Here is a 23,274-nt window from a genome sequence, read left to right as displayed (position 1 = left end):
ACTCTCTCAATATGGGCATAACGTGTTTCGGCTTCAGTGAGACTTCTGGAGCAGTAGGCTACTGGCTTCCACCCCTCTCCATGGAGTTGGAGCAGTACGCCCCCCCAGGCCATAACTACTGGCGTCGGCGGAAACAACTGTGGGCTTAGCAACATCGTAGAAGGAAAGGACCAGTGCTGCGGTCAACATCTCCTTAATGTGCTCAAATCCTGCCTGCTGTGTGTGGCTCCAGGTCCAGATGTTCCGGTTTTTCAAAAGCTCTTACTGTCATAACATTTGTCCGAGGGGGGGACCTTAAACGCTGGTTTAGTGTGGCTAAAACGGGGCTTAGGCTAAATATTTATTTGTTTAAGGGGTTAAACGACTTAGTGTAGACATGGCCTTAGTCCGAAAAAGGTGGATTGCCCCTTTTGGGTTGGGCGCGAGGTCTTGCCTCATATGGAGAAGTTAAAATATCTCAATCTTTTTTACGGGTGGGGTAAGGCGAGAGCGCAAGATTAACAGGCAGTGACACAAGATAGCAAGATATAAATATAAGCAGCGGAAACAAGTTTTCTTCTTTCGGTGGTTGGACTAACTCTAAGAGACTGGGGGAGGTCATTGTGCCGGGAGGAGCTAAGAGGAGAGTCGCTGCTCCTTCGCATCGAGAAGTTTAGATGACTCGGGCATATGGTCTGAATGCCTCTCACCCTAGTGAGAGGTTCTGGGCATGCTGAGCTGGAAAAATACTTTGCTATTGAGACTGTGGCCCTTGTGACTCGGAAGAAAATGAATGGATGGAAATTGTACGCAGAATACAGGTCGCAGTTTTAATAGTATCACTTTAAAATTTGTTGTCTTTGTAATCTGAATTAATGTTACAAAGACTCAAAATTTGAACATGATCCGGATACAATTGTAAACTGTGACAGATTAATTGTTTGACCTTGTGGCAGTTAGTGCCTTACAGAATGATGAATTTACTTTCTTTTTGTCATTAGCACCCTTTAAACTAACACATTGACCTACTTTGTATCACTTACCTTCAGATTCTTGCAACAACATTTGCGGACCGCAGTTGACCATCAGCTTGCACTTATTGTTTTCGTCCCTCTGCAAGACAAAAAAAGTTTGTGTATTACAGGGTTATATAATTTTATTGTTTTTAATTCTTTTCAAATTAATCTACGCTTACTAGTGACATAAAGAATTGCAATGCATGTGTGCAAAAACGTCAACTTTGTCAAACAATAAATATTTTGGCTCAAGTTAGTACCTCAAGAATTGTAACAAACTCGTAAAATATGAATGCAAGACGTCTAATCCAGAAGTCTGCCCCCAAAAATGTTGGAACTTTGCCAAAATTGCACCGACAGAATTTTTGCCCATTTTTAATCCCTGTTGTTGTAAAAACAAAAAATGTTAACAAACAACTAAAACTGCAGCTTGTGTTCTGTGCATAGAATAATATTGTAATTTAATCAAACTTGGAAGACGGAAATACCTCAGAGTTTGTCCCCATTATTTCATAAGCGGGATCAGCTCTCCGACCCTCCTCTTTGACACAAGGCCAACTGACTGGTAAGAGGGAAGAAAAATACCAGTCGTTATGAGCGTCACAATAGTTAATTCACTATGAATTTAACAAACAAAGCAGTCAATATTACTACAAAAATGAACTTTGTGAGTGTCTCGTCAGACACAAATTATCTGCCCCAGAGAACAAAGATGGAAACGGAGGAGAAGAAAGAAGAAAACGGAGTAAGGAGGAAAAAAAGTCCAAGGTCCAGTTGGAAAAGACGAAAGAGGACCTTACCGTCACTGTGCAATGCCTGACCATTCTGGTCCTCATCTGGGTTTTGACCACCAACCACCATCTGGGATCCGGGCAACGTTTTAGCATCTTCATCTTCTGAACTTTTTGTCAGTTGCAGCCCAGTCAAAAAACTTTGCAAGTCGCTGAATATTTTACCACTCCATTTTAATCCAAGAGGCGGGCCCTTTTGGGGCGAGTGACAGCGTGCCTTCAGGCACTTAAAGCAGTCTTCGTAAATGACTGTCGAAGCACAATTGCCAGGCGGTTGGGTTATGGGGTGCGGGTATAACGGTGCGGGGACCATGACTTCATACAAGTTCCGTCGGTTGGATTTCCATTCTTTGGGGTAGCGAAGGAGTTCGTTGAAGAGGCTAGCCAGTTTCTCCCGCCCCTTTTTAGGCATTAGCGGTTCCTCGCATGACGGCCTGTCCGAACTGGGCGGTGATAATTTTTCAACATTCCGATCTGCTGGATTGGGAAATATCACGTTGAGCTGCCTTTATTGTGATTTTTTGCCATTGGGTCCCAGGTCCCACATGGGCGGCATCCAAAGTTCAAACAATCACACATCCATACAGGAAAAAAATGCATGCAGTGTGTTTGTTTATTACAGGTCATCTTTGTGGCCTACCTGGTACAGCAGGCAACATTGCCCCGCTGGCAAGGTTGATTATGAGGGGTGGTGTCCCCTGTGAAATGATATAATACAAACATACAAATAATTAAAACCTGATCGTTTCTTGTTGAAACACCATAAGAAATATTAACAAAAACATGTACACAGAATTGAGAAAAAAAATTTCATTTCCATGTACTATGGAAATTGTACTACGGCAACCTTACCTGAAACCCACCGCATGTTGCACAAATGGTCACTATCGTTTTGGATGTAAGAGAGCTGAACAAGTGACAGGACTCAGTGTCATTCCGCTTCATGCCGCTCTCCCCGGAAGACCTATGCGAGCACACTAGTGGTGTTTTTGAAATAACCCCTTTTAAGGACTCTGTCAGGGGACTTTGGTGATTGGTGTCCACCGTTTGCCCACCTTTCCCCTGGATCAGATTTCTCGGGGTGTCATACAGATACCTGAGTGATGTGGGTACCTTGTACTCGCCTTCTGGACCTTTGGCGCAACAACAAGGACTCATATCTTGAGCTAAGTGGGGTGGCAGGCTAAAAACTGAACCAAAGTCCTCACAAATGTCTAGACTCCCTGTGTATGAGGATAAACTTCCAGAATACGAGATATGGCTCCCAGTGGCGATTCCGCTATCCGAGGAGCTCTGCCGACCAATTTCCTGCAGCTGTCTTGGAGCTTTGGCATCCAGGTTATGTCCATCACCCTGGTTAGCAGACAGCTTCTCCACGCTTACCACTTTAGGGTGGTTGCCTGAAATTTTTGCCATTGGCAGTTCAGTCCAAATGGCCAAACGGCTGGAAATGCTGCTATCCATTTGGCTGGTGTCTGAGGTGTCGGATGAACCCGATATGCTGCGGTCGTCGCTGCTGAACGTGGAGTACACTGTTAAAAAAGAGAACCATTAAGGTGTGTAAATATATACAATATAAGTGTACCATATAACATTGTACCCATGCTGTTCTGATTGGAGAGCATGCTAAGTCGCTTCTCCAGTTCTTGTGTCTCGTGGTTCAACTTTTCCTCAAAGTTGGTCTGACTGGTGCCAGGATCTGTCAACGAGGGGGAAGTCAGGTTAAACAAGTTGGGAGAAAACTATAAAGCACTGTATTTTTGTTTGTTAGCCGATCCTTTTTTGGGGGGTGAATTTGACATAAGGTGTTAGGATTTGGTGTAAGGGACCGTTTTTTTCTGAAGTCTAAATCCTTTGTGTCAAGTTTACATTCCAAAATTTACATCTCTAACAAAAGTTTAAACAAATTTAGATCTATGTAATTTTGTTAGCAATAGTTCGCTCAATTACATTCAAAAAAGCTATTTCATCCTGGTCCTGCTGTTTGTTAACATATATAGGTTACTTCCCGGTTCATGGAGAATCAAATGTGGAATAAAATTAGACAAATAATTATATTTCAACCAACATTTTGCCCTGTCAATTCATTCAAGCCCAGCACACATTTACTTGATTCAAAAGACACAGGAATGAAAGAGTTGATGATTTTTTAAAAGACACCCTTGATGATATTGTGAAGAACACTTTTACTGCACTTGTCAGATTTAGGAATGCAATCCATGGAAGCAGACGGCGATGCAACAAACCAAACATCCCAACAAGATAGTGAAGAAGTCAGCCTCAAATTATTATGATTTTTTTTGTCCCCCTATATTTAAAACACTTCCTTGTGGGCTACATAATATGTAAACGGTGGTTCTTTGATCTAAATTTTGCATAGATTTTGTTTAACAGGCCATATTTAAGATGCGTACGGCGTGGCGCTGTTGGGAGAGTGGCTGTGCCAGCAACCTGAGGGTTCTTGGTTCAATCCCCACCTTCTACCATGCTAGTTGTGTCCTTGAGCAAGACACTTCACCCTTGCTCCTGATGGGTCCTGGTTAGCGACTTGCATGGCAGCTCCCGCCATCAGTGTGTGAATATGTCTGTGAATGGGTGAATGTGGAAATAGTGTCAAAGCGCTTTGAGTTCCTTAAAAAGGTTGAAAAGCGCTATACAAGTACAACCCATTTACCATTTGCTTTTTCACAAACTCTTTAGAATGCGCTGTTTTGTGGGCGGGCATATTTATGTGCCGAAGCGCTCCTCGAGAGCAAGCTCCGTTTTACTGTGTCTCCACCCCATCAGCCATGTAGTAGTTTTTAGCGCTTCCATATTGAGTCCGCAGACTTTCTCAACAGGATAGAGAAAAAGGGTTCTTATTGACAACTTTGGACTGCAACTGAACCAAAATTGTGGACTTTCACTAAGCTTTTTGGGTAAACCGCTACCAAATATCTGCAGACATAAGGCAAAAATACATCACTAAAGTCTCCAAATGGGTGGTTTGGAGCACATTTGGAAAAACTTAAAGATTGTTTTATAAATATTTCCCCCATGCCTCCATGGCTTGATTTCAAGTTTTTGGGACTTATGCAGATCCCAAGTCCACAGAAAAAGGTACAAACAGCTAAGAAAAGTTGTTGTTTGCATAATCGGACCCCTTTAATCCTGCCAGTCAGTTCCACTTTGCTAGGTTGTAGAGTATTCACAAACAACCTAGTGGAGCCAGTGCCACCTGTTATTGGATCAGATCCCACTAACACTGAAATGCTGGCATAGCTTTCACTGATTATGAAGAGCTGGGGAAAAAGATTAGACAAAGCATTAATTCTGCAACAAATTCACAAAGACGCCCTCCTGTTGCCAGAGCATGTCAAGTCAACACACTCATCCGTTCCATCCAGTGTGCACCAGAGGGAATCATTTACCTAAAAAACCTGTTCTACTGCCAATTGCGTAAGAGAGTAAAAAGTTGGATATCACTCTTTAGATATTAAAAAAACTGAATAGGTTTTACTGCTACAATAATGTCTGTAAGCAAATAAACTAAGGGATCAAAGGGGATCACGACAAATAAAACCTGAAACCAAATAAAATACAAAATGTAATGAGAATCACTAGTGCGAGGGAAAGATAAAATACAATACGGTTTTTCTGTCGACAAGTCCCCAGTACATGCGTATGGCGTCGAGTTGGTGTAGAATACACTGCAATCGCAAAACAGTATAAACATGTGAGTTCAGCACCTAAAGACAAGATAAATCCAATTAAGGAAATGACAGCCAAAGTCGAAGATCTCACAAATATTGTAACCAAAAAATGACAACTTCAGCCACCAGTTGGTGGAGAGAAATTATATGGTGAGAAAGGAGAGAAACTATATGGCTTCCCATAATGTCTCAAACGGAGCCAACCAAATTGTAATCACGGTTTCTCAAATATAAAGGACTGCCACGAGAAACACAGGAACATGAACTGTTCGCTACAGCAGAGAAACAAATGATCAGATCAGAAAAACGGCTCCAAACTCAGATCGACACCACAAAAATAAATGCACCCTTTCACTTCTCTCAAATAACACGAATATCGACAAGTCCCTGAGTTATATTTTGAGCTGCTGTTGCCAGTGTAACGGGAAAAAAGGCCCTAATGCAGAGTAATTTAAGAGGTTTAGCTATGACAGCATTGCTCGACAGAGGTGCACAATTTCGTATCTTTAACTGTGCCTGAAAAGATCTACATATGCCTGAACTGGCTATTCAATTACTGTCTGAGATCATTAAAGAACTGTATGAACAGAAACTATATTCAGTTGATGGAAAACGTATTCTGTTTGAGGGCTGGGTTCCATTATGACCAACTTGGCAAAGAATGAGGACTCCAAGTGTTGCTGTCAGTGTCGCACTACGGGGTCCATAATTCATGACTTTTAGGAAAACTACTATTGTATATGACTGGACAATAGGACTGTGAATCTTTTGGCACCACGCGATTCGATTTGTTTTGAGTCTTGGTGGTAACGATTCCATTCAGAATCTAAGCTCGATTCAAAGCAATTCTCGATTCAAACTATATACTTTTTAAAATTGTATTCCAGTTCTATGATTAACTACATCCCTCCATTGTTTCATAAAATTTTACCCAAACATTTTGTCAAGTGTTTTGCTTTTTTAGCTGTGCTTATCCCAGTGCTGAATATGGTTTCTGGATTTCACTCAAAAGACCAGACTGTCATTTTTTTTTTTTTTTTTCCTTTTATTTTCCTTTAGTTTGCCACAATTTCTTCAAACAATGAAACAGCTTCTTATGCCTTTGTAGCAGCCTTTAGCAGCTTTTGGTAGCTTTTAGGAGCTTTTAGAGTCTTTGGTAGCTTTTTGCAGTCTTTAGGGGCTTTTGGTAGTCTTAGTTTTTAGCTTTTAGGTGAAAAACCTTTAAAAGGACAAAACACCACAAGATTAACATGCTGTACAAAATGAATCAATTCCAATCCCATAATTTACAATTATAATTAGGCTATCAAACTCTTAACCATTAAACACGTGCAAGAAAATTGACGAATATTTTCCCTTTAAGTTAAAACAGATTTTATATAAATTGTCTCAACACAAATACACCAAGATACATATAAAATACATTTAACCCCAAAAACACAATAAATAAATGCAGCAGAAAACCCAATATGCAAATACATAAATACCATACCAATTAAGCACGTATTTTATATGCATATTTAAAATACATATCCAATATAAATGTATTTATTTAGCAGTGAACACTCAGATCTTAAATGCTGTCTACTGGTAGAAAAATGACCCGTTTCCTATGCCCTAACTAACAGCCAATGATCCAGCACAGTTAAATCAAACACTTTAAATTGAATAACTTCACCCTACTAATGAAGCAAACTGTTCCAACATTTATCAGACCAAGTAAAGAATATGCATCAACATTTCCTTATCAAGCAACATTTAAACAAACACTGTGTGTATTTAGCCTCCAGATGAGGCACGCTACATGCACACAACTAGTGATTGGTCCGGCAACACAGATGCATTGGCGCATGCGTCTAGCTCATAGAGCAAAACCCTGTGTCGGTGCGCGTACCGCTTTACGAAAGTCATTTGACCGATCATGAACTGTTTCAGTCACGTGACCGATACGCGAACTGTGTTGCACTGACGTCTGCGCGCCAAACTGTGTTTATAAGGAAGCACATAGTCAACAAGATGCTGCTGCCAACAGAATCGCCGCACTTCTGTCATTGGTCATTTGTAATTTATCGTCGTCGGAGATCATTTCCGCCGTGTGAGAATATTTTGATCATATATCGGAAAAAAGGTATTTGTGTTCATTTCCTTGTCGTTTCATCCTGTTCTCTCAAAGTTTCCAGCATTGTCCCACCCACACAACCATCCGATTGGTTACATTAAAAAGCGGTAGCAACCAACCCCTTCGATAGCTCAGTTGGTAGAGTGGAGGACTGTAGTTGTTCATGCTGAGTTCCTTAGGGCACTTGTTTGAATCCAGCTCGAACCCAGCTCGAACCCATTACCTTTTTACCATGAATTGATTAACATGGTTAAGTTGAAAAACTTATTCGGGTGTTACCATTTAGTGGTCGATTGTACGGAATACGTACTGTACTGTGCAATATACTAATAGAAGTTTCAATCAATCAATCAACAGTGCGTATTCAGAGCGCATGTCAAAAATAAAAATAAAAAATAAAATAAAAATTCCCAGTCTACAAGTATCCTCAGTCCCAACACGTTTTCTTAGATTTCCATGTTATGATACATGTTCACATTATTTATTGACTGTATCTAAAAAAGATAAAAATATATTTTTATTTAAATGAAGATATGAAATAATCCTAAATGAAATACAATGACTTGGTTTATATTATTGTATACACTAGGTCAAATCAGTGTCAGTTGAGTCGGTCCATAGGTTGCCTGTAGGGATTTTTAATGTCCAGCAGATGTCAGTATTTAGTGACACAGTATTGACACAGTATCAATACAGTTTTGCAATGTGTCGAAACGCTACATGACGCCTCATCAACCCATCACTACACACAACTCCCCCCGCCCCCTCCCATCTCACCAGCGCAACAGGTGCGTCACAGCCACAAAGAGGAATAAAGCGGTGCTATAAAGCGGTGCTACCTCCGTGCTACGGAGGTAGCACCGCTGCAAACCACTAAGCGACCTGGACAACCAGTCAAACCTCTTCCACCTCTATTCCAGCACTTGAAACTCCGGCCCATTAGACCTCCTCCTCCGGAGTTTCCCCCGGTTAAGCCTGCACTTCCCTCTAGTTCTCCACCACCTGTCATCCTGGTAAACCAGTCAAGCCTCCGAGACCTCCTCCTCCTGTTTTCCGTATTAGTTCTAGTCCCACTCTGGTTCTGATTCAGAGTTCAAGTCCTAGCCGTCTTGCTAGTCCGTGTTCTAGTCTTACTCGTCGACCGACTTGTAGATTGAGTCGTAGTCCAAGTCCTGGTCCAAGTTTTTGTTATAGTCCTGTTTCGAGTCCTAGTCAGAGTCCTGTCCCGAGTCTTGTTTCTTGTCATAGTAACCTTAGTTCTGATCCCCCTTGTGGTCTTAGTCCCTAGTCCTTGCCCAAGTTCTTGTCCGAGCCCCAGTGTTACTGTTAGTCCTAGTCCTTGTCCAAGTCATGGCCCAAGCACCAGTAAGATTGTAAGTCCTGGTCCTTGCCCTAGCTCTTGCAAGAGCACTAGTCCGATTGTTAGTCCTGGTCCTCACACAAGTCCTTGCCCAAGCCCTAGTGTTAGTCGTTTCCCTCATCGTAGTCCTGGTCCTCCTTTCAGCCAGTCTCCTTGTTCTCCTCGGCGGGTCCCTGTGCCTGCTCCGCGACGGAGACCAGTACCTGCTCCGCGGCAGAGAGCAGTTCCCGCTTCTTTGCTGGCATCGACACCTGATCCTCTGCCGGCACCAGCAACCTGATCCTCTGCCGGCACCAGCACTTATCCTCTGCCGGCACCAGCACCTGATCCGCTGCCGGCACTAGCACCTGCTCCTCTGCCGGCACCAGCAACTGCTCCTCTGCCGGCTCCAGCACCTGCTCCTCTGCCGGCTCCAGCACCTGCTCCTCTGCCGTCTCCAGCACCTGCTCCTCTGCTGGCTCCAGCACCTGCTCCTCTGCCGGAATCAGCACCCGCTCCTCTGCCGGCATCCACGGCAGCATCAGTACCTGCTTCAGCCAGACCTAATTCACCTCCATGTCGGCCACGGATGTGGCCATACTCCGGGCGTCCTCCTCAGCGGGCGCGTCCACCTCCACGCCAGCCACGGGTGTGGCCGTACCCGGGGCGTCCTCCTCAGCGGGCGCGTCCACCTCCACGCCGGCCACGGGTGAGGCCGTAACCCGGGCGTCCTCCTCAGCGGGCGCGTCCACCGCCACGCCGGCCACAGTTGTGGTCCTATCCCGGGCGTCCTCCTCGCAGGACGCGCCCTTGTCCTCGTCAGCCACGAATGTGGCCTTTGCGGGTCCGCCCGCCCAGATTGTGTTTGCAGCGATGTCCCACCCGCCGCCGCCACTTGTTGTGTCCCCGGTGGATTCGGGGACACGGTACTTGCCGACCCTCCGCCAAGTCCTCCCGCCGCCCTCCCGTAACGTTTGGACTGTCTTGTTTTGGGAGGGGGTTGGCTCTATATTGGGTTTTTTGGGGCATCTGGGATCTGCCCCTTAAGGGGGGGTGGTAATGTCACGATCCGCTACACGGATCATTTATTGTTTTGATTTGGATATGTTTTGATCACGTTTGGACTCTGCCGATCCCTTCAGTTGAACACTTCCTTGTTTACATTCATCACCATGGCTACTTAATTACGCCTCCTGCACGCACTCCCAAAGCACACCTGTTTTGATTTATTGTGTTGTATTTAAGACCGCCTGCTACCTCATTTCCTCGTCGCCAGTTTGTTTGCACCACGAAACAGTTACGTTAGTTTTGTCTGTTTGTATTCTCTCTGCTAAGTATAGCTTAGCCTCCGCGCGCTCGGCTCGCGCTTTATGGAGTTTTTGAACTCTGCTTTTTGCTCACGTTTTGTGTTCTACTTCCCGTGCATTGGCAAACTTTTATTTTTACCGTTTGTACAAGTTATCTTTTGTGGCGACTTGTCCAGGGTGTATCCCGCCTTCCGCCCGATTGTAGCTGAGATAGGCGCCAGCGCCCCCCGCGATCCCAAAAGGTAATTAGCGGTAGGAAATGGATGGATGGATATTAAAACGTGTTTCTACCTTCATTCCTGCTTGTTTTGATCCCGTGCATCGAGAGGCGACACTCCCCGCATATCCGGGATGCGGCGCTATCGTAACAAATATAAACGTAATACAATGATTTGCCAATCATTTGCAACCCATTTTCAATTCAATATGCTACAAATACAACATATTTGATGTTCAAACTGATAAACATTTTTTTTTTGCAAATAATCATTAACTTTCGAATTTGATGCCAGCAACACTTGACAAAGAATTTGGGAAATGTGGCAATAAATACTGATAAAGTTGAGAAATGCACATCAAACACTTATTTGGAACATCCCACAGGTGTGCAAGCTAATTGGGAACATGAAATGCTCAGTCATTCACAAACAAGGATGGGGCGAGGGTCACTCCTTTGTCAATAAATGCTTGAGCAAATTGTTTAACTGTTTGACAGTTTAAGCTATTGCAAGGAATTTAGGGATTTCGCCATCTACGGTCTGTAATATCATCAAAGGGTTCAGAGAATCCGGAGAAATCACTGAACGTAAGCAGCTAAGCCCGTGACCTTTGATCCCTCAGGCTGTACTGCATAAACAAGCAACATCAGTGTGTAAAAGATATCACCACACGGGCTCAGGAACACTTCAGAAACCCACTGTCAGTAACTACAGTTGGTCGCTACATCTGTAAATGCAAGTTAAAATTCTCCTATGCAAGGCAAAAACCGTTAATCAACAACGCCCAGAAACACAGTCGGCTTCGCTGGGCCTGAGCTCATCTAAGATGGACTGATACAAAGTGGAAAAGTGTTCAGTGGTCTGAGGAGTCCACATTTCAAAATGTTGTTGGAAACTGTAGACGTCGTGTCCTCCGGACCAAAGAGGAAAAGAACCATCCGGATTGTTATAGGCGCAAAGTTGAAAAGCCAGCATCTGTGATGGTATGGGGGTGTATTAGTGCCCAAAGCATGGGTAACTTACACATCTGTGAAGGACCCATTGATGCTGAAAGGTCCATACAGGTTTTAGAGCAACATATGTTGCCATCCAACCAATGTTACCATGGACGCCCGTGCTTAATTCAGCAAGACAATGCCTAGCCACGTGTTACATCAACATGGCTTCATACTAAAAGAGTGCGGGTACTAGACTGGCCTGCCTGTAGTCCAGACCTGTCTCCCATTGAAAATGTGTGGTGCATTATGAAGCCTAAAATACCACAACGGAGAGGCCCGGACTGTTGAACAACTTAAGCTGTACATCACGCAAGAATGGGAAAGAATTCCACATGAGAAGCTTAAAAAATGTGTCTCCTCAGTTCCCAAACTTTTACTAAGTGTTGTTAAAAGGAAAGGCCATGTAACACAGTGGTGAACATGCCCTTTCCCAACTACTTTGGCACGTGTTGCAGCCATGAAATTCTAAGTTAGTTATTATTTGCAAAAAGAAAAGAAAGTTTTTGAGTTTGAACATCAAATATGTTGTATTTGTAGCATATTCAACTGAATATGGGTTGAAAATGATTTGCAAATCATTATATTCCGTTTATTTTTACATCTAACACAATTTCCCAACTCATATGGAAACGGGGTTTGTATATATTATATATAGAAACCCTGTTTCCATATTGTATATATATATATATATATATGTATATATATATATATATATATACAAACCCCGTTTCCATATGAGTTGGGAAATTGTGTTAGATGTAAAAATAAACGGAATATAGGCCCGAGCTCACCTAAGATGGAGTGATGCAAAGTGGAAAGGTGTTCTGTGGTCTGATGAGTCCACATTTCAAATTATATTTGGAAACAGAGGACATGGTGTCCTCCAGAACAAAGAGGAAAATAACCATTCGGATTGTTATAGGCGCAAAGTTTAAAAGCCAGCATCTGTGATGGTATGGGGGTGTATTAGTGCCCAAGGCATGGGTAACTTACACATCTGTGAAGGCACCATTAATGCTGAAAGGTCCACACAGGTTTTGCAACAACACATGTTGTCATCCAAGCAACGTTATCATGGACGCCCCTGTTTATTTCAGCTAAAAAAAGAGTGCGGGTACTTTCCTGGCCCGCCTGCAGTCCAGACCTGTCTCCCATCGAAAATGTGTGGCGTATTATGAAGCGTAAAATACGACAGCGGAGACCCCGAACTGTTGAACAACTGAAGCTCTACATAAAACAAGAATGGGAAATAATTCCACATACAAAGCTTCAACAATTAGTTTCCTCAGTTCCCAAACGTTTATTGAGTGTTGTTAAAAGAAAAAGTGATGTAACACAGTGGTGAACATGCCCTTTCCCAACTACTTTTGGACATGTTGCAGCCATTAAATTGTAAGTTAATTATTATTTGCAAAACAAAATAAAGTTTATAAGTTTAATATAATTTGAAATGTGGACTCGTCAGACCACAGAACACTTTTCCACTTTGCATCAATCCATCTTAGATGAGCTCGGGCCCAGCGAAGCCAGCGGCGTTCCCTGGTGTTGTTGATGAATGGGTTTTGCTTTGCATAGCAGAGTTTTAACTTGCACTTACAAATGTAGAGACCAACTGTAGTTACTGACAGTGGTTTTATGAAGTGTTCCTGAGCCCATGTGGTGATATCCTTTACACACTGATGTCGCTTTTTGATGCAGTACCGCCTGAGGGATCAAAAGTTCGTAATATCATCGCTTACGTGCAGTGATTTCTCCAGATTTTCTGAACCTTTTGATGATTTTACGGACAGTAGATGGTAAAATCCCTAAATTCCTTGCAATAGCTCGTTGAGAAATGTTGTTCTAAAACTATTCGACAATTTGCTTACAAATTGGTGACCCTCGCCCCATCCTTGTTTGTGAATTACTTAGCATTTCATGGAAGCTGCTTTTATACCCAATTATGGCACCCACCTGTTCCCAATTAGCCTGCACACCTGTGGAATGTTCCAAATAAGTGTTGAGCATTTCTCAACTTTATCAGTATTTATTGCCACCTTTCCCAGATTTTTTGTCACGTGTTGCTGGCATCGAATTCTTAAGTTAATGATTATTTGCAAAAAAAAATGTTTTTATCAGTTTGAACACCAAATATGTTGTATTTGTAGCATATTCAATTGAATATGGGTTGAAAATGATTTGCAAATCACAGTATTCTGTTTATATTTACATCTTACACAATTTCCCAACTCATATGGAAACGGGGTTTGTATATATAAATATGTATATATATATATATATATATATATATATATATATATATACTGTATATAGACATACAGTATAGTCCTGCGATGACGTGGCGACTTGTCCAGGGTGTACCCCGGCTTACGCCTGAATGCAGCTGAGTTAGGCACCAGCGCCCCCCGCGACCCCAAAGGGAATAAGCGGTAGAAAATGGATGGATGGATATATATATATATATATATATATATATATATATATATATATATATATACATACAGACACTGATATATACACACACACTGTGCTTACAAAAAAGTATGCACGCAAAGCTTGGTAAAATAATTTATTTAGAAAAAAAGTTTGAATTTATTTTGCAGTAATTTTATCTGGCCACGTATATGTTTTTTTATTGTATATTATTTTATTAAGAGGCATTGGGGACAAGACAGTGTGGAGTGGCATATCAAATCAGGAGTCTTGGAGGAGGGTTGGCAGAATGAGTGCGGATGATGTTACAAAAATACCTCTGGTGATTTAGGAGGCTTTTGTCTGCTCAGCTAGTGAGGACCCTCACTTCTATTTATTCTTTGACAATAATTGGACTCATGGAGCAAGTCCCCGCGAGGGTGGTTGGGCACCCCCGTGCCACCCACTGACTGCAGTCAATGAATGGAAAAATGGAGGCGGTGGTAAAACAAGACAGAATGAGAAAAGATGGGGTATTTGCGATAACGTCTGTTCCGAGTACCTTGTGGCTGAGGAGTCTAAGCCAAAAGTAGTCCGACATTGACGTGAGCTGCTTCACAGTGTTTTTACTGTTTTAACGCGACCTTAGCGCTCAGGATGAAGTCGCCTCGGATTTATGACCACACAAAAGAGGCCTGGGTCAGATTTTAATAAAACGGAATTGTACTGTTCACACGGAAAGAAAAAAAAAATCTAAAACATGTCCCATATGGGCAAAATAATTACCTACCAAAAAGGGAAACATTTTTTACAAAACTGAGTTTGTACTCAGTCTGTACTTAAATTTGAGTTCAAACTTGTTTCATGCCCAATAGAACAGGATATGTTTGTTCGCTGCCTTGAAAAAAAAAATCACAGCGTTCCATGTTTTGTTTTCTCGTCTGTATGCTAGTTAGCTTTGGAATGATGTCAGAGGCAGACAAAAAAACAGTCAACCAAGTTCTAAAAAGACTGAAAAATTCAGCCTGCAAACAAGCTTAGGCTAACGTTAAAGGATTAATCATAAGTTATACGTGGGTGAATTCAAAGATGTAAGTTCCCATATTTGTTAGTTTTAACACTTGGGAAAAGTATGATTTTGTGTATATTTGTCTCTGGGTGTGTTATTGATTTTTCCAGTGGTTATCTTATTTTTACACTTAAAAATGTTAATGTTATATTAAGATACAATGTATGCTTAAGATTGGTCACAAATTGATCATGCAGAAGATCATTCCCACTATGGGAAAAATTGTGCGGAATTTACCAGTTCAAAATAAGTTTCTTGAAGAGATTCCACTGTAGTTTCACATCATATTCATAAATGATTGATCTCAATTTTAGCCCGCCACTCTAATTGCCACCAAGGATTAGCCAATTACACAAAAAGCAGCTGCTTGTTGATCTTCTGCCAGAAAGGGGGGTGTTCTGGGAAGTATGGTGTCCAAACAAAGTCTATGAATGTATGAGGCCTTGTACTGACCTGGCAGGATTGGCATCAGTCCAAACGGAACCCTGGTGGGAGAGATTTCTCGGACAATGCAATCAAACAGGAAGCTGATCTGCTCACTTTCAGACGACGTGAGCAGAAAAACGCCAGACCCTGTAGTGAAAAACGAGATGGGATAAAAAAAAAAAACAACAACAAACTGCTACGACAACAGGTTAGCTTCCAAATGGTAACATGAGGCTTCAGAGAGCGAAGGTCACAACCCCCTTGACCTCCCTGTTGACAACATGACTTGTTAGTGAGACCACACACATTAAAGCGTGGTCCAAACAATCACATTCCCGACACTTGAAATTTCAAAGGTCAGCTGTCTTTTCTGCCCCACTCAAGCGATGAACGATCATTACTGATTATTGCTACCAAATAGTGGGTACAATAAAAAATACATTTTTATTTTATTTACTTTGAATTCAAAAGTGAGATGAAAACTTCCCTTATGTTGGAACAGTTGTGCCAGTGCATGATATTTTGCTATTTGTCACAATGCAACATTGTCTGTTTTCTCTGGATAACAAGAGTTTCTTCTTTGCTTTGCTGGGAAAGTAAACAGAAGACAAGCAATGTGTGTTACTTTTAAACTTGTGGATTTGTTTTTTCATTTTTTTGTAAACATTTTAGAGAAAATTACTAATTACAAATAAAATCCACGGACAACGAGATGTTTTTTCCTTTTTGTTTCACGATTAACGACAGCAAGCTAGTTTTTAGAAATAATACGACAGTTAACATTAAATAAGGACTTGTGACAGACCGAACATGTTAACAGTCAACTCTTTACGTGTCATTTATTTTAAAGGTTTTAACGTTTTAAGAAAAAGCCCTTAGTTAATGGCTTTTTTATACTTTTTAACAATGTAATAGTCTTGAAAGTTTTTCTGTATGTGATAGAAAGGCTAGCGGTGGTGGTCTTACAGTAACCGCAGCGTGTTCCTCCCTCAAACACAAAACCGTTGGGTACAGGCCCATATCTTCGTAGATCCGGAAGGTTCCAATGTCCAATGACAACAGGTGGGACGTCTCGGACGAGGGCCAACAAGTTGTTGCACAGGTGAAGGGTAGCTGGTCCGCTTTCTAACTTGGTACCCGCGAGGACTCCAACGTTGAACCTGTGAACTGTCAATACAGAAAATCGTTATATGTTTCTCTTGCGTAAACACAGTGCCATACATGCTATATCTAATGAAAACTTCTAAACTGAGAAAGGTCCAAATTTACAACTAGTTTGGAGGTACCATCCAAACTTGGTCTACTGCTCTATCTGATACCGCTATACACAAGTGCGCTCTTGTTAACACCTTAAAGCTGGTATGTTACTGTCGACTCTTAAAATAATCTGGAATGATCTAATACCGATGCTTTACAGCTGGTACAATATTGTCAACTCCAAAACATCGTCAAGAAAGGTCTGAACTTCTGACTGGTCAGCTGGAACCCTCCTGTCAACTCCAAAACCCAGTCTTGAAAGGTCTGAACTTTTGACTAATCAGCTAGTACACTGCTGTCAACTCCAAAACTTGGTCTACAAAGGTCTGAACATGTGACTAGTCAGCTGGAATGCTCTTCAACTGCAAAACTTAGTGGAGAAAGGTCTAAACTTGTGACTTAACAGCTGGTATATGCCTGTCAATTCCAAAACTTGGTCTTGATATGTGTGAACTTGTGACTAGTCACCTGGGATACTCCTGTCAACTCCAAAACATCAGTTTTCAGTATTCAGTCATGTGACTTTTTCTTACAAAGTAAGGGTCAACCAAACCAATATTGCTGCCGTGCAGCAAATGGTGTGCAAACTATCTGAGTACGCAGGGGGCCTAAATATTAACGCTAAAAGCAGATACGAGCAAAAAATCTAAATATGCCATTGCTGGACGTGACATCAGTAGCATTACTGATGTCACGTCCAGCTCAAGTCCCGCCCAATGAATACTGGTGGTGGTCAAGCTAGTTCTGTTTTCAACCTATCCCTGCATGTTATAAAAAAAAAAAGGTGTTGAGTGAACTCAAGGAATATCTTCCGATTGAGTTCCCAGACATATCAAACGATTGTGCTCCAGACATCTTTCTACAGGAAAAAAAACAGATGAAAACTTGGAAGAGCGTGGAGGTCTACAATTTATTTTTGTGTGGCTTGATGAAAGAAATTGTATGAAGATCCATCCATCCATCCATCATCTTCCGCTTATCCGAGGTCGGGTCGCGGGGGCAACAGCCTAAGCAGGGAAACCCAGACTTCCCTCTCCCCAGCCACTTCGTCTAGCTCTTCCCGGGGGATCCCGAGGCGTTCCCAGGCCAGCCGGGAGACATAGTCTTCCCAACGTGTCCTGGGTCTTCCCCGTGGCCTCCTACCGGTTGGACGTGCCCTAAACACCTCCCTAGGGAGGCGTTCGGGTGGCATCCTGACCAGATGCCCGAACCACCTCATCTGGCTCCTCTCGATGTGAAGGAGCAGCGGCTTTACTTTGAGTTCCTCCCGGATGGCAGAGCTTCTCACCCTATCTCTAAGGGAGAGCCCCGCCACACGGCGGAGGAAACTCATTTCGGCCGCTTGTACCCGTGATCTTATCCTTTCGGTCATGACCCAAAGCTCATGACCATAGGTGAGGATGGGAACGTAGATCGACCGGTAAATTGAGAGCTTTGCCTTCCGGCTCAGCTCCTTCTTCACCACAACGGATCGGTACAAAAGGGTGGGTACTCTGAACTGCTGTTTGGTGCATAAGCACAAACAACAGTCAGGACCCGTCCCCCCACCCGAAGGTGGAGGGAGGCTACCCTTTCGTCCACCGGGTTAAACTCCAACGTACAGGCTTTGAGCCGGGGGGAAACAAGAATTGCCACCCCAGCCCGTCGCCTCTCACTGCCGGCAACGCCAGAGTGAAAGAGGGTCCAATCCCTCTCGAGAGAAGTGGTTCCAGAGCCCTTGCTGTGCGTCGAAGTGAGTCCGACTATATCCAGCCGGAATTTCTCGACTTCGCGCACTAGCTCAGGCTCTTTCCCCCCCAGTGACGTGACGTTCCACGTCCCAAGAGCTAGCTTCTGTAGCCGAGGATCGGACCGCCAAGTGCCCTGCCTTCGGCTGTCGCCCAGCTCACAATGCACCCGACCTCTATGGCCCCTGCTATGGGTGGTGAGCCCATTGGAGGGGTGACCCACGTTGCCTCTTCGGGCTGTGCCCGGCCGGGCCCCATGGGAACAGGCCCGGCCACCAGGCGCTCGCCATCGTGCCCCACCTCCGGGCCTGGCTCCAGAGGGGGGCCCCGGTGACCCGTGTCCGGGCGAGGGAAATCTGGGTCCATGATGTTTCTTCTTCATAAAGGTCTTCGAGCTGCTCTTTGTCTGATCCCTCACCTAGAACCTGTTTGCCTTGGGAGACCCTACCAGGGGGCTTTATGCCCCCGGACAACATAGCTCCTAGGATCATTGGGACACGCAAACTCCTCTACCACGATAAGGTTGCAGCTCAGAGAGGAGTGTATGAAGATTCTCCTGGATAAATTGTGCATCTTTTTTTTTTTTTTTTTTTTATATGAAGATTCTCCTGGATAAATCGTGCATCTTTTTTGCTCGTGTATAAGGTTGAATTGCAAGAATTGCAAGTCTTGCAAGGACGTGTCCTTGTAAACAAACTGCTAGTAACACTCGATAACATTCATTTACTGTTTTTCATTTCTCCATTAACCACTAATTAAGATAATGGGAGACACCACCTGGCTGTTTGTGAAAGAAGGTGGACAAGTGACCACAGCTTACTGTAACTGCATGGTAGGGTAAGTTTTGGCCAGGTTGCCTTGTTGTTGTTGCACCAGGTCGTCACGATTACCCATGGTTTTCCTCAACTTTATCAAAATATAACTATAGATGTCAACATTGTGTATGTGCTGAAAGTTTTATTTATGATTGCTGCCTTTGGTAAAAGCTCAAATCTTTTAGGTTTTGCCCACAATTGCTTTCTTTTTTATTTAGACTCCCCAAGTTGGTGGTTTACCAAACATTCGCAGCAAAAATGTGTTTTAAGAACTCCAAAACTAGCTAAAATACAAATAATATCAAGATAATTAAACATTACAAGTATATAAAACAAACAAACCTTTAACAAACTGCAAATTAATGCATTCTTCGACTTGCTACACTATATTAGAGAGCTAGCTTTCTCGTAGTCGTTTTGTAAAATCTTGCACTTTTTCGCCCTTCTAGATTACCGCTCAAGAATCTCTCAAGAAACTTTTGTTCTTTTTTGCGATCTGAAGGGTTCTTACAGCCTAAAACAACGCACTCATTGGGCATTTTTCTTCCACAAAGGCCAAATGCCACCCAGAATGCTTCGACAACAGATGCTTCCAGTCTTGCAGCGTTAATGAGCTGGATGTGACATCAGTTGAATACAATCTATAGACAAATACGGTCTTGTTGACGCTGGAACTTGATCTAGGAAGGTTGGAACCTGTGACTCCTAAACTGGGTATCCACAGGTCTGAACTTATCATTAGTCGGGAATCGGGATAAACACTTCAGTCAACTCTAAACCTTATATAGAAATTAAGTGTACTCACCTTCTCCAAGGCTGTAACGCAAGTGTCCCTCCCATGCCTGTAGGTTGTCCCTACTGTCGAAGCCCAGCAGCGCCGCCTGGTTAAGGCAGAGAATGACCAGCGTGAAGGCCACGTCCTCGTAGCACTGTCCTGTTTCAAGGCCGCAGATGTCCTCCAGGGTGACGGTGGCGCGCTCCTTGTTGCCCTCGGCTTTGTCCGACTTGTCTTTAAAAACCAGCAAAACGAGGCAATCTGGAAGATTCCAATGAGTCCATGTGATTAATGTCCTCAATGTCAATTTACAAGTGTGTGTGTGCTTGTGTGTGTCCTAACTCTGATGCTTGAACACAACAGCTGTGACAACATGGACCTAATTACAAGGATTTATTTGTCTCAAAACATATGCTGTTATGAAAGTTATAAAGTAAAAACATACATTAGGTCGCTGAATAGTGAATTGCATACTCTGCCATAAGCAAAGCTAAAAAATAAAATTTTACAGACTTTGGCCTACATAGTTCTTCAATTGTCTAAAAAAATGTTTTACATACTACTTACAGTAAAAAGGCACATTAAGTCACCTGAGGTTGGATCATATGCATTGTCATGATTAGGATGCAGTTAAATGATAAAAAGTTTATGCAAAACAGTCATTTTGTCACGCTTCTCTTTATTTGTGCTTGGTCTATTCTCGAGACTTTGTATTGCAAACTTAGAAATAAAAACACACTTTTAAGTAGCTCAAATGAGCATGGAATGCACAGTTGAACTGTGTAATTAATAAGGCGCACAATTTGCTCACTTTTTAGTGAAGTTACCATTAAAAACATATTCTATATTCATATGAGTAATAGACTCAAAAACTCCTTTGTCCCACACGCCATTAGACTGTACAACTCCTCTCTGGGGTGGGGGGAGGGGGGGTACTAGGATGACAGAGGATGCAAATCAATAACAGTACAATACGTTTTCACTACTGCCTACTTTGTCTTGTTATGTTCTTATTTTATGGTTACATTTTTATTCCCATTGTTGCTTTTTATTTTTTATTCTTATTGTAATATTTCTCTGTTTTGTTTCCATTTTAATCCCCATTATTTACTTTTTACTTTTATTTAAATTGATCTCAACTCTGTACACTGCTGCTGGAATTTTAATTTTCCTAAAGGAACTCTCCTGAAGGAATCAATAAAGTACTATCTATCTATCTATCTATCTATCTATATTCAGGTTGTTTAATGGTGCATGACATGCACTGTCGCAACTAATATGCATAGATAAAGTGCACACTTTTTTAACTAGTTAGACTTGGACTTACTTTTATTGTCATTCAAATTTGAACTTTACAGTACAGATAAGAACAATATTTTGTTGCATTAGCTCTAGTGCAGGATTAAAGAGCAATAAGGTGCAGATATAGATAAATAGATTACCGTACAGATAAATATATTGCACTTTTGCATATGCATCCACATTTATGGATGTATTGTGCTTATATTCCAGCGAGTTAATCCGTTTTGGGGAGGAATTGAGGGGATTATTATGATGAGTTCAAAAGTCTTATGGCCTGAGGGAAGAAGTTGTTACAGAACCCGGAGGCCACATATATATTTTATTGTTAGGTTACACATAATTGTGACTCACAAACCTATAATATAAAACATTAATTGGAAGGTACATGGCATGCACTGTCACTGTTAAGAGTCATATACATTTTATTAAAACATCAACTTTCTAGTTAGTTGTATAAAATTTGTACTTTTTATTGCAAAGTTATTAATAAAAACACAATTAGATTGTTTGTATTGCACGACATACAGTAGCAAACAATATGCACAGTTTAAACCACTTTTTGCGTTACAGCTAACTTTCTAACTGGTTATATGTAAGAATGATTAGCAAAAAGATATTATGCCAAAATGTATAATATTGTTAGCTAAATGTAGGATGACATGCACTGTTGCACCTAGAGTGTTATTCTTACCTGCTACAGGCGACGGCTTACGAAGAACGAGCCACCTAGTTTTCCACTGTGGAAGACAGTAACAAACGGTTTAAGCCTATTCCGCTACTTTTTTTTTGTTTCAAATTTAATAAAAATACCTTTTTCCCGTCTCGAAGTCTGGCATATCCCTCCACGACAACCGATTCCGTCATCTTCAGTCATGGTTCCTGACAGCTGCAGAGTGGGCTGCCCGATTGAGGGTCACTTTCAAAATAGCTCCCAAGCCTGGAGGGCAATAAAGTCCACGCCCGAACCAAGAAATAAGCCCCGCCTTCTCTTCCAGCAACAACAACAACACACATGGAAAACGGCATGGTAGCTTGCCACCTGTGGAAGAAACACATATTTAGAATGCCGCAGCGTCATAAAACGTAGAACAAACATGCAAGATTTAGGGAATGAAAACAACAACTGTAGTCCTTTTTCATGTATGGTTCCATACAAAAAAAAAATAGTGTTGAGTTATAGTGTGTGTGTGTGTGTGTGTGTGTGTGTGTGTGTGTGTGTGTGTGTGTGTGTGTGTGTGTGTGTGTGTGTGTGTGTGTGTGTGTGTTAATGCAATGCTTACTTATTGGGGATGTTGCTCTGTTTACAAAGTCACTTTAGGGGACCTTTGACGTTATGGGGACAAAAAAAACAGGTCCCCTAAAGAGAAACATTTTGAAGATGTCTGAGTGATTTTTAAACCCCTCAGCCAGGCTGCAGCTGGTCTTGCACTGGCTGGTCCTTCATTGATTACTTTAACAATTAACACCTGGCGGCCACACAGAGGCAGTACAGGAAGGAACTCTACATTTCGGATGTTCAGACACGGAAGCAAGTCGTTTAACCTAAAAGGTAAGAACATTTGTCTTATAAATGGAATAATGACTATAATTTGTAGAAGATTAATGTGTTAATGTGTTTATGACCAAGTTCATTTATTTATCAATAACGATGAATAAATTAAACACAACCATGACACAAACAAACAATAATCCATCAGAAAGAGAATGTATAACCTTTTCCAGCATTGATCATAACGGGACAGAGCTATGGATCCAGACACACATATTTTTGTCTCATGGACAATAATTGTTTGCCTTATACAGATGTACAATTCAACACTAACATTAATTCCAAAAACAAACTGTCAATTATTCATATTAACTGCAGAAGCTTGTATGCCAATTTTAACAATATGAAATCATTTTTGGAACAATTAAAATAATCTTTCACAATTATGGCTGTATCAGAAACATGGATGAATACAAAAAAAGGAATGGACTTGGATTAAAAGGATATGAACTCAATTATATTAATAGATTAAATAATGGAGGC

At 42.0% G+C, this 23,274-nt stretch overlaps 1 protein-coding gene across 5 annotated transcripts in view; it reads right to left on the bottom strand.

Moving 5' to 3' along the window:
- LOC133560854 (protein Dok-7-like) overlaps window positions 1–22,267 on the bottom strand; it is a 50,934-nt gene extending 28,667 nt beyond the window's left edge. Inside the window, exons 1-12 of one of the 5 annotated variants that reach the window (XM_061913850.1) lie at window positions 22,053–22,267; window positions 21,934–21,979; window positions 19,971–20,201; window positions 16,333–16,533; window positions 15,394–15,513; window positions 3,387–3,485; window positions 2,639–3,318; window positions 2,427–2,484; window positions 1,796–2,263; window positions 1,484–1,557; window positions 1,256–1,377; window positions 1,023–1,092 (exon numbers count right to left, since the gene is read on the bottom strand). In XM_061913850.1, coding sequence (XP_061769834.1) covers window positions 1,065–1,092; window positions 1,256–1,377; window positions 1,484–1,557; window positions 1,796–2,263; window positions 2,427–2,484; window positions 2,639–3,318; window positions 3,387–3,485; window positions 15,394–15,513; window positions 16,333–16,533; window positions 19,971–20,201; window positions 21,934–21,979; window positions 22,053–22,106 — 2,181 coding nt within the window. In that variant the 5' untranslated portion in view covers window positions 22,107–22,267 and the 3' untranslated portion in view covers window positions 1,023–1,064. The remainder of the gene's footprint in view (window positions 1–1,022; window positions 1,093–1,255; window positions 1,378–1,483; window positions 1,558–1,795; window positions 2,264–2,426; window positions 2,485–2,638; window positions 3,319–3,386; window positions 3,486–15,393; window positions 15,514–16,332; window positions 16,534–19,970; window positions 20,202–21,933; window positions 21,980–22,052) is intronic. The other 4 variants (XM_061913846.1, XM_061913848.1, XM_061913849.1 and 1 more) reach the window with 4 other exon arrangements.
- Window positions 22,268–23,274: the final 1,007 nt, after the last annotated feature.

Source organism: Nerophis ophidion, linkage group LG10 (assembly GCF_033978795.1).
Source record: "Nerophis ophidion isolate RoL-2023_Sa linkage group LG10, RoL_Noph_v1.0, whole genome shotgun sequence".
In the NCBI taxonomy this organism is placed as follows: Eukaryota; Metazoa; Chordata; class Actinopteri; order Syngnathiformes; family Syngnathidae; genus Nerophis; species Nerophis ophidion.
This window is presented reverse-complemented; position numbering and strand designations above follow the sequence as displayed.